The 12,273-nt window shown below is 40.1% G+C and overlaps 1 protein-coding gene across 5 annotated transcripts in view; it reads left to right on the top strand.

The window, feature by feature from the left end:
* Positions 1-12,273, top strand: part of SDK1 (sidekick cell adhesion molecule 1) — a 382,780-nt gene that overhangs the window by 167,452 nt on the left and 203,055 nt on the right. For all 5 annotated transcript variants that reach the window (XM_088063904.1, XM_014252723.2, XM_088063906.1 and 2 more), the window contains one exon: positions 11,633-11,766. In XM_088063904.1, coding sequence (XP_087920030.1) covers positions 11,633-11,766 — 134 coding nt within the window. The remainder of the gene's footprint in view (positions 1-11,632; positions 11,767-12,273) is intronic.

Genomic DNA, 12,273 nt, shown 5'->3' on the forward strand with positions numbered 1-12,273 from the left:
TTTCCCTGCAGTCTCTCTGACTTTGCAGAGCGTGTGGAGCTGAAGTGTAGACTTGTATGGTTTGAGCAACTGTGAGCCTGCATGTCTGTGGAATGTAATTCTGAATTTTAACTTGAAGTTACAATCCCTGGGCACCTGTTGGTCTTCTTTTCTGGGTTAATATTAACCTCTTGAACAATGTGCTTTTACTGCCTTGATAGAAGGAAACTCTGTGAACTTGTTTGTGCCCATTGCAAGAAGATCCTTATCAAGAAATGAGACTTTAGTACTTCAAACCTGCAAGAGGCTGCCTTCCAGTTTCTTTATTATTATTAATTTAGCAGGACTTGTTGCATATGGTTATTTTTCTGATTGTTTTGCATGATTAAAGGCTGCAGTATAACCAAATATGTATTTTATCTCTTAATTACTGGGTGAAGAATATAGAGAGAAAACATGACACTTATCTGTCCATCCTACATGACTTGTTCCTTATCTCCTGTATAATAACAATATTGTTATTATTGGCCTCATGGATCTTGCTCTCATAAAATACTAATTTTTTCCCTTTTTTCTACCATATTTTCATCTTAGGAGATAAGAGGTTAATTTTCCCATTTCCTTTAGCAAGGTAGCCTGCAGGGTTTATTTGAGCATTGTTTCTATTTTCCATTTTTCAAGTTCAGTAACAACCGGATTAAAAACTTGGAAGTTGAAAACGTAGACGTCTGTCTAATTAAAGGAATTGGCTGTTGGGGCTGTATTTTTCTTTCTCATTAGCATTCTGTTCATTCTGTTTTCTTTCCCTATCTCCCTGTTCCCTACACACTCAGCTTGTAATAAAAGTTGGTTCTTGAATGTAAAGAGCGTGTTAATGCACCTGGGAAAAACATGTACAGGAAGGAATTGGATTTGTTTCTATCTAACCTGGGTAAGATAGTCTGGAATGTTCCAGTGTTTATCTTTACAGTAATAATCAAAGGCTCCTTCCAATGCTCATAAGGATTATTTAAGAAGAAAATTAAGTAAATGTATTTATTTGTTTGTTTCCACCAGAAAAACAATCTCCTATTTTAAGTTTATACCCCTGCAGCCAAGTGATAAGGGCATTTTAATGTTTTCCTGCATCTATCTTTCCATTTTTATGTGTGGCAGGATTAGGGGAGAGCTGATGCTGCTGCTGCGTAAATGTGAGCAAGCAGAGATCCTCATTACAGGGCAAAGTGGATAAAAAGAGTCAGTAACTGAAGGTGATGGAACTGTTGTGTCTACTGGCCATTAACTGGGTAATAGAAGCTCTCCTCCAGATGAGGGGAATCGCAGGGAGCAGCATTTTGCTGCGTTGCAGGAGCAAATCCCTAAAACCTCTGCAGCAGGAATGTCTGCAAGTACGGAGATAAATACATGGAGACAGATTGCAGCCGAGGCTTTGGGGCCATCGAAGGTTTTCTGTTCTGGTCCAACTCTTATGTGGAATTATTTGAGCGGCAGGGTGTGGAGCGCTCTGTTCCCAGCCCTGGAATCCGAGCTGGGCTGGCATCACGCGTGCCTCTTCCCCAGGATTTGTGAGCTGCTCTGCCACGGAACTCAGCCGAGTGTTTCTTCAGCACCGAGAATAAAAATGCTCTGCAAAGCCATAAAATCAGAGTAACCATGCTGTGTCTCCTGGCACTTCAGGGTTTCCTTGGCCGGCTCGATGGGCACAGTGTTTATGGGACACGCAGCAGATGCAAACAAGGCAGGGTTGCCCTTCACTCAGGGAAAGTGTGGTGCTTAAAGCTTCAGTATTGGGAGGGAGTTGAAGTTCTTCACTTTTTATTTTACCTCTGGGACTATTTCTAAGGTAGAAGTTGCTGTCATTCCACTGGAGGAGTGGCCAGATTTACTGCAGGAGCTTTGGCCTCCTGACTTCCTTAAGCTTTACAGCCAGAAGTCCTGAATGTATTTCATCGCTCTAGGGCAAGGAAATGTGTGTCATTAGACTCAGAAGTCAAATATGCAGTAAGTCATACAAAACCACCTGTGTCTTGATTCCAAGTAATTTAAAAATCTGTGGAGTTGAGAGAGTACCTGTGTGCCCAGATTTGGCAGCACCACCACACTGAAGGCATAAAAATCTGTATGGTCCTTTAATTGTGTGGCATTTACACTTGAGTTGGCCACTGAAGTGTTCTTGATGAATTGGAGACAAGGGCTGCAACAGGGTGTCAAGCAGGACATACAAATGGATCCCAAAAAAGAGCTTTGGAATGTCTAAAGCCTCTATTCTGGGACACTTTATTTTAAAAGATTCTGATGTTCACACTGAGGTTTCACAGATCTTACTCTAGGTAGTGCTACATTGCTTGGGACTGGGATCATCAAATGCTTAGGTGCAGGTAGAATTCTTTTTATCTTAGTTTCTTACATAAACCTCATAAATTTGCCTTCTACCTTTTAGAATTCTGTAGCTTTGCTACATAACAGCTTTGTGTATGTTTGGCTCATTAATTGGAAAGAAGTATTCCTCCTTTTATTTCTGAAAAATTATCCAGTTGTATTTTTAGACTGGTAATGTACCTCTACCTTAAAAGATAATGTGTTATTGATAGAACAATGTTTTCCAGTAGTTTACTGTGCTGTTTCACACACTATTGACAGTAAATCATGTTTTGGCAGAAACTACAACAGAAAGTGCTGTTCTGATGTTACACAGTTTTCTTTTCATTCCATAGTTTCCAGTGTTTGGCCCCATCTGTTTTTTCAACATTTGGTTGAATGAATCCATCCTGGCTTTGACTTTGTGTCACTGCATGACCTATTTGTGATAGAAATAAGGAGTTGCTGCTTCTTTTTAAATTTCTGCTTATTTCTTCTCTTTAACCAGTGATTTTCATGTTTTATTGTTGATAAATTGAAGTGCTTGGAAGTGTTTGCAGTATGGACATTAAAAAAAGTAAATTAGTGCTTGACTGGCTTGCAGTTTCTACTGCTGAATCACTGTCAGTAATAACCAGAATTTTGTGGAGTCTGTGTGTCTGTTACTGAGTGCATCTGTACCCAGTATGAGGGGATTCTGCTGAAGGAAGTTGTGCAATTCCATGGAATTCTGGTGTTTGGAAAGCAGTGCTCCCCTGCCTAGTGTGTAGAGCACAGGAGATGTTAAAGGAGTTGAACATCAGTGCGTTGCCTGAAGTTGTAATCCAGTGCCTGACAGTCAAACTGAAATGCCAGGTAAAGTAAAGAGTATTAAGATTTAGCACTTGCATAATCTACATCTTTTGAGTGCCACAGGTATTAACTATTTAAGTCTCTGCATAAATTTTTTTTCTGCCTAAAAAGAAACATACACATGTGCTATCCTTTTACTCTCTTGGCAAAACACAGAGACTGAAAGGCTGAATAACTCACCCAAGGCTTCATAACCCAGCCTAGATTTACCTGGCTCCAGGGCCTGTGCTCAGTTTCTGCTGCACAGCAGTAGTCTGTGTCCTAATGGTGTGTGAGTAGAAATGACCCCACAAAATCCCTATTTTGATGTAGACAGCAAACCTGAGACACTGTAATAGCCCTGTATGATGGATCTGCAGCAGTAACACAAATGCTGGTCTTGGCAAACTGCAGTGCTGTACACAGATAGTGTTTGCTGTTGTATCGATCCATGCCTCTAAATCTTTAATTATCTTTCATAGTAAAACTTGTATAAATAAATTGCTGTAGTGCTGCTGCTCTCTGGCAGCAGCAGAGGTTGATGCTTGGGTCAGTGGCCACTTTTTACCATATCCTTCCTCTTTGTTTAAAGATTTGGTGCCATTAAAAGGAAGGGTAATAGATCTAAAAAACTAAGGAGCTTGCAGACTGTTAGTCCTGAGCTACAAGTTTCCCTCCTACAAACTATGTCTTGTAAAGTTTTTCCCTATTCCTTGGAGTCTTTATTATCACCTGAAGGAGCTGAGGGGCCAGGTTGGTGCTGTTCCTCTTGCTTGTAGAGCAAGTGTGGTGCACCTGGGTATTTATTTTGCTGGGTTTAAGCTGCAGATGTATTTTTCTGGTACTAAAAGGAAACCAAAGCCTTTGGTTCACACAATAAGTAGCCACTGCAGGTACTGGCCTCTTGAGTCTTTAACCTGTGGATTTCATCTTCATTGATGAAAATCAGCTGCCATGAGGTTTGCTGATTCCAGACAGGATTTCTGTCCCTGCTTTGTGTACTCTGGAAATTAGTTTTAAATATACTCATGTGCATGCATTTTGCTGCTGAAGGAGTTTTTCATCTGAGAAAACAGATTAACCAGCCCAAGATCTGATATTTTATTTCCAAATGGTGTGGCTATTTCAGTTGCTGTGATACAGATTTCTGAGTCCCCGAGACTAGGTGTTCTCAAACCTAGCTGTGCCAAATCTTATTCTCAGCTACACCTATGTGAAAATGGAAATGGGTCTGAAAGAGATCTGTGTGAAATCAGGAATTAAAAAAGCAGAGATAATGCTGGTGCAGATTCAGGAACATTAATAAAGGAAAGTTGGGAGCATTTATGTAGGCATAGTTGTGGCACATCTAAATATATGTGTTAAATATGCTGTTAAGAGGTTGAAGTTTCCTTTGTCGTTGTTGCATGATCAATTATCCCTTCAGGGCATCGCCCTGTGACAGGGCCATGCTGCTGCTAATTTGTTTTATAGTTAGTGCAGTTCACAGCCATGGCTTTATGTACTCAGAATAAAAACCAATGTGTCTCAGTGAAGTAATGGTATGAATATACAATATTCAACAGGAAACCCTTCTATTCTTCACCACAAAGCACTAGAGCCCATACCATTATGCTGACATGTTTTATCAGAAATGAAGATATAATTTAATAACACAAGTTTTCTTTCCACAGTGGAGGAAAGAGGAACAAATCAGTGTTTAAAAAAAAAAACACAGCACCTTAAATAATCAATTCAGGAGAAGTACCATAAAGTGAAGCAATATTCATGTCTATCTCTGAAAATTGAACTATAAAATCCCAAATGATTACAAATAGTCTTTGTGCTTGCTGTCAGTGAAGTCAGCCAGCTGTGTAAATCAACAACCTATGTTACTTTTTAACTGCAATGCTTTGTTTAGATCGTATTTTTTAAAAAAAAATTCTATTATTCTTCCTGCCCATGGTTGCCAGCAATGTCCATGGCAACAGCTGGTGATGGCTCAAGTGGAGTCCAAAGTGTTGATTATACCATAAACTGGAGAGGGAAGAAAAATAGACACCCTGCTTACAAATATCTTGAATGCTGTAAGAGTTTTACAAGAAGATGAGACCGGAGAAAATTGACTTATTTTATTCTGAGTCTTTGCTTTCTGTTATTGACTAAGATGTGTATTTTGTCTTGAAAGTCTGTTTTTTTTCTATTAGCCTGAGAAGTGCTGTTGCTGGTGTAGCACATCCAGCCACACCTCGGTGTGGTTCAGCAAAATTATCCCAGGAGCTGGGATTTAAGCACATTCAAGTTCTTATATCAGCTGCACTAACACTTGCTGCTTAAAATGTAATAATCATTAAAAAAACCCAAAGAGCAAAGTTGTGTGATAATAATTAAGCTATACCAAGTAAGAACTGAAGCTACTGAAAACCTGTGGAGAAAAAAAAACCCAGAAAAACCTGTTTTAACATCAATAGTGCACTTAAGAGTTATTCCTTAGCTTGTTGCTGTAATTCCTTGCCTCTGGATTGGCAGTATTGTCTCTCCCCGTAAACATCTCTCTCATGATCAATTATATAGTTATCATCTTGGGTTTTGTTTTGTGGGGTTTTTAATCTCTAGACAAGTAATTGCTTGGTATAGGCATGATTTAAAAATATACATTTGGGATAATTCATCTGAGCATCTTTTCTGGGAGCTTCTATCTCCAAAGACCAAAAATAAGCTTTCTGAGGGCGAGCTGCTAAGATTTTTATAGCAAGACTCAATATTTGGTAATTCTGTTTAAATCTGAGATACTTTTTTGTAACAGTCCTGTACATATATGAAGATGCTTGTGATGAGTCGAGGAGGGGTTTTTTTGTTTGTTTTGAGCGTTCTCTTGCACATCACATTCTCTGGATGATTCTTTGGCTCAGATGGGTGGGAGAGGAGAGGAGTGGATGGTTGTGATACTGTTTTGGTGCTGTTTGAATTCTTCTGGACTTACCCACAATTTCTATCTAATAGCCAGGGCTGAGTGGAGGCCGTGCTGGGTGAGAAACAGGGCTATTTCTTTGATTTCCCAGTGATACTGCTGTTTGCACACCCCCTTGTGAGGTTTGCCTGTTGCTCAGTCACATTCTTTCTCAAATACAAGGTTTTGAGCTTGTTCACTGAACTGCAAACCTCTCAGTCAGTGGAGAGGCTTGAGCAGATCTCCTGCATTTGTAATTCTGATTCTGTCTTTCAGAGTCTCTGGGACTTTATCAGCAGATGTAGTAAGTGAAATCTATATTCAGTCAACAAACACCAATGAAAATATTAAGCCAGGCCAAAGACAGACCCTGTGGGTTTGTACCTGCTCTCACTTTCCAGTCAGGTTGTGGAACACTGATGATTTGTCAAGTGCAGTTTTCTGTCCACTTCCTTTCCAGCCTTGCCCTTGCTTCTCACAGAGCAGGTTTAGTGTAATGTGTTCATGATGAAGCACAGGGAGCAGTGTCTACAGCCTTGTTAAACCCTGCAAGCCCCAAAACCAGAGAACAGGGAAGCCAATTATAAAATGTGGAAATCCTGCTGTTTATCTCGATTCCTTCTGGAAATACGTTTGCTAAATTCTTTAATAGCTGGTTGTTCTTCATTTGATGGTAGTGTTTGTGCTCTGCCTGGCCATTAGGACTGGCTTGTTTACTGTTGTGTAACCTTGGGATGTTTCCATGACTAGAAATCCCAGTCACTTCCCAGAAACATGTGTTGTGCCCTGACATAGCTAGAGAAGCAATATATGAACTACCCTGATTCTAAATTCAGTGTAGTTTTATTTAATATTCAGTGCATATGTAAGTATAAAATTTTTATTAATAGATGGTTGATTTGCAGTAACAATGTACCTGGAACCTGAATAATATCCCGTGAAACTGCCATCCAGTCACAGCTCTTGGTGCTCTGTCCCTGTGGAGATGCTGCTCTGTAGCACAAACACAAATATTTTTCCCTGTGATTGAGTCCTGAGAAGCACAAGCTGTTTGTGAGAGACATGTATTTAAATAATTTTGTTTAATAATTCCCCCCTCAGCACCTGGAGCCAGGAGGGTGGTGAAGTGCTGGCTGGGTTAAGCCGTGCATGCACAGGGATCCCCTGGAACATCTGTGTGTGCAACTGCAGGAATCCCTGCTTTTCCAAGAGGGGAAACCCATGGGGGAAGTCTTGCAGTAATTATTTTGTTATTACTCCGTAATCTCTCCCTTTTCTGTCAGCATCACTCTTATTTTGTGGTGTCTGGGGCATGGGGAGATTGGGCCTTGCTGTGTAGTGTGGACGAAAGTTTTTGAAAGAGGAACAGAGGCTCTCCAGTAAAAATTATCTGGTATTGAGGGATTGATAATCATGTTAGCTGGAGGTAATATTGGAAAAGAGGCTTTATGAAGGCCTTTGTAGTAAAATATTGCATGCTGGCTCAGGAGCAGATGGTGTCTTCTGAGATAGAGCCTAATCAGGTTACTCTGATTTTCATTTTATGTTTTTATAACCCAATGTTATCTACTTTTTGTGTAATCTGGTAGACTAATAACATAACAAATATCTAACTTTGGGGAATTATCCACTTGTAGAGTAGATTTTGGTATATTCACATAAAAACATTATTAATCTAAATCCACCTGTTTGAGGTACTGAAGGGTTCATTTGCAGCATTAACTTCAAAACCTTTCTCTTAAAGGCCATAAGAATGGCATCCCCTTTGAAAAATTATCTTGTAAAGTCTGCTTCATGTCCCATTGATTTTACCAAAAGAATTCCCATAAGCTTTAGATCAAGCTTAGAGATTATTTGCAGCAGAGTTTATAGTATTTGGACAACTTGAAAAGGTGCAATTAAAAATCCCAAAGTGCACAGAGTCATAGAATGGTTTGGGTTGGAAGGGACCATAAAAATGATCTATTTCCTGTGCCATGGGCAGAGATGCTTTACTTTAGACCAACTATCCAAGTGCTCAATTCTGACTGCAGAGAGTGAGGAACCCTCAGGAGGTGCTGTTCTGTGTTCTGGGGTTCAGAATAATGGGCTGGATAATGATTTGTGTCCATCACTGCTGCCTTTTCCCATCCCTCTCAGCCCATAACTTTTGATTAAACAGCATCCCCTAAACACAATTTGTCATCTCAAAGGCCCCCCTTGCCTTTGCTTTGAGATCAGTCTTGTTCAGTTTGCAGCTCCTTTTGTGGTGAAGGTGCCACTGAGGTGTTTTTGGACATGAGATCCTTGGATCCACCGTTACCGCTGCCGTGTTCCCGACAGCTCTGCTGGGCTCCAGAGACATCCTAAAAGTTCTTCTGTTAAAAACTGTGCTTTAAAATGCTCCTTTTCTATGCTTAAGGAATCTCAGAGGATCAGTCTGCTTAGTTTGCTTGCTGGTTGCTTCTGTCTCGAAAATGTTAGATTGAGTTAAGTTCGATACTGCTTTAAAAAAACAATATTTATATTTTTTATGAATTACTGACAGGTCCACTCCATCTGCTGCAGTCATATTCATCAAATGTGCTGCTAAACTGAGCACCCAGGAATCAAATTTTCCTGGGAACATCAGAGCGGTGCTGTCAAAATTTAAAAGTTATATCAGACAATGAAAACAAACAGTAAGCCCAAGAAAACACATTAAGCCAATTTTTGGGTGCTTTGTGCAGCTGTTGTGCAGAAAGCGGCTGCAGCCCTGGTAGGGGCTGGGGTCTGGAGCTTCTGATGATTTAGAAACATTGGAATTAATGAGTCCTTAAAATGTGACTAATTGATTTTCCTGACGCGCGGGGCTCGTGCGTGATCTAAATACAACTCCCCGACTCGGCAGCCTGGGAGGGCTCCTGGCTGGCTCTGTACCTGCCTCACTTAATGAACTCAGGGTGTTCCATTTTTCACAGAACTATTAAGATATCAATAACTCATTTGGGGAGTTTTAATTTAACTTTGACCATGTAATTGATGACCCCTAAGAGCTGCTTGAGGAGTTGCATTATCTTCTAACTCTTTTTTTTTTCTGTAAAAATTAATATCAAACTTTTATGCTTATGTAGATTATTTTCTAAAATTTACTTTTCACTCACAAATGTAACATTTTGCTCACAGTCCAGTAAAAATTTTTATATCAAAATGAAAAAGCCCTACTTAATTTTAAGCAATTTCCTTCATAAATTCGTTTTCATTTCCTTTGCTCTTTATTATTATATAATGGCTGAAAATTTTGACACTTAAACCATTATGCTCAATTTAATGTAGATAGTAACTGTGTCCATCTCAGCAGTATTCAAGGATCACCTTTAAAAGTTTGGGTGCACTTTTACCTGGAATCAAAGCAGCCTGAAATATATTTCAGTATTTCCAAAGAATCTTTCTAATGCTGCTTTCTTCAGAATTAAAGTAGAAATGAGTGTGAATGTAATTGTCTTGTAATATTCAATTATTAGCACTGCACTGGAGTTTTATCTTTATTTGCTCTATCAAATGTCTTATTAATTGCATTTTATATCCCCACTCTGTAAATCTATCACAGTTCCTTTGATTAATTTTCTAAATCAATTAAACTAGTACAGTCTCATTGAATAAAATAAAAAAAAAGTTTTGGTTTTTTTACTAGTTTTTACAATAAAAATTACCAAGGAAGATCTTGTAAACAGGATCTTTAGGCGATGTGTGACAGCTGATTTCAGAGCTGAATGTTTAACTTTGTTTTTCATCAGTTTTTTTTAAATTGTCTGGAGCAGAAGTCTGAGCAGCAGCTGAGGGAGCTGGGGGGGCTCAGCCTGGAGAAAAAGAGGCTCAGGGGGGACCTGCTGGCTCTGCAACTCCCGAACAGGACAAGAAGAAATGGCCTAAAGTTGCACCAGGGAAGTTTTAAGTTGGAAATTAGAGAACTTCTTCACCAAAAGGGTTCTCACGCACAGGCACAACTGCCCAAGGCAGTGGTGGAGTCCCCATCCCTGGAGGGATTTAAAAGCTGTAAGGATGTGGTTCAGTGGAGGCCCTGGCAGGGCTGGACTCTGTGATCTTAAAGATCTTTTCTAGCCTAAATGGTTCTCTGATTCCATGATAGCCTTACAGAAGTTCAGGTTTCTTTGTATCCACATCAGGAAATTGAAGTGTTATGAATGAAATGCCTGGCTTTGAACACAGCCATGTTCTCACTGTAATTTCTTATGTCCTCCCTATATATAAAAACCAGTTTGCTGCACTAGGAATGTGTGATTTCCATTGTTCCTTTAAATGTTTTTTTCAGAGCAAAACAGCTGTTTATTACTAAGGGTAACCACCCCATGACAAAACAGGAGGATGGAATGCAGGGGTGTTTATTATTGACTGATTAGTGCACAAATGCTTTGACTCGGTGCTGATTCTTTTCGAGCCGATTCTTTTTGATGTGTGAACTTGTTTCTTCCAGTATAATAATTTTATAAGTTGTTTCACCCTCATGCTCAGTGATATATCTAATAGCACAGCTGAACTCAGTGTGGCTTCTCATCAAGTGTTAGAAGCGAAGGGAGTTTTTTCCTCCCAGCCTTACACTGATTTCCAAGTCTGGGCCTGTCCCAGGCTGCAGTAGATGAGCTCTTTGCTCTGCAGGCTTTCCCTGGAACTTTACATTTTCTTTTATCTTTCTGGTTTTTGAGCTTCCTGTGTTCTGTTCCTCAAACCCTTGATTATTTACATGTTTTCTCTAGGTTAATCCTTTGTCTTTTATAGTCAAGGAAAGGGCATCTAATCCATGTGAAAAGTAAAGTAGCCAAGTGTGTAGTGCTGCCTGTGAGGGAGTTCACAGAAACCTTTACAGCAGCTCTAAGAACAGACTTGAGTTAGATAATGGCATTTATTGACTCCTTCAGGCCACACCAGTTACCTACAGGGTCCTGCTGTCCTACCTGCTTTGGATGAAAGGAAACCTCTCCCTATCCACACGCAGATTATCTCTGTTACAGCCCTTGGTCTTGTCTGTGATGAGGTGATAACGGGTGATGCCCTAAATACAGAAAGTTTACCTTTGGGGCTTCTGCTGCCTTTGATTTTTACTTTATTATTTCAGTGAACTGTGTGTTATTCCTGTGTCATTCCTTAATAGGCTGCCTTTCACTTGTTGAGAAGGTTTGCAATAAATCTGGCTTTGCAGCATCCTGATGATGGCCAGGATTGTTGTCACCCCACATAGATGCAGTTTGCAGCCTGGCAGTCATTGGTGTCATTTGCTGTTTTTTCCATAACTTCTTACTGCCATTTAAACAGCCCCTGTTACACATGTTGAAGCTTTTTCTGTGTGTCACCATAAGCATCTTGCATGATCTAAACAGAGAAAAGGCCTGGAGGCATCTGAGATCTTGATTTCCTGTAAGTGTATTTGAAGTGGGGCTGGTTTTGATTCCGCAACATCGTGATTTATATGACCAGTGAATATCATATCAGGCTGTCAGGTTTGAAGTGTTGTGTGGATAACATTGTGGTTTCAATGTGATCTTTCTCTTCCCTAAACAGAGCCATCACCCTGGAGAACCAGCTGGTGATCCTGGGGGTGTCAGTGATGGATGCAGGAGGTTACTATGTCCAGGCAGTCAATGAGAAGAACGGGGAGAACAAGACCAGTCCCTTCATTCATCTCAGCGTAGCACGTGAGTACCAAATTGTGGGGAATGTGCTGGCACACTGAGGCTGCAGACAGGACTCACAAAGGCTGCCCAAATAAAAAGAGCCTTGCTAACAAAGGACTGGACCTTTAAAGGAGGTTGATGTTTCCTGCTTGGTTTGGAGCACACCGAACTCCTTGTGCAAAAGAGGGACCTAAGAGAGGAGATGCCCTCCACAAATCACCCTCAAAGCCTTTTGTCTGATGGTTTGCTTTGTGCAAGGCAGGTACATGATGATATCCCTCACTGTTTATTGTGAAGTTGTGGTTATAATTTCTTTCTAATGCAGGTGTTTATAATGTGTTGTTTTCCATTGTGCCTAAGTAAACAAGCCATCCTTCTGAGTGCAAATTTATTTATGAATCTATTCCCAGTTAATGGCATTATTTTTACCTGGAGTTATCACAGAGTCCCAGGGAACAGGTATTTCATTGTTATTACTTACTATTTTACATTGCACAGGTTGTATTAACACCACCACTCCAGAGATAT

This window comes from Pseudopodoces humilis, chromosome 18 (assembly GCF_049639895.1).
Source record: "Pseudopodoces humilis isolate 2021_Gansu_Grassland_sample_001 chromosome 18, ASM4963989v1, whole genome shotgun sequence".
Classification (NCBI taxonomy): domain Eukaryota; kingdom Metazoa; phylum Chordata; class Aves; order Passeriformes; family Paridae; genus Pseudopodoces; species Pseudopodoces humilis.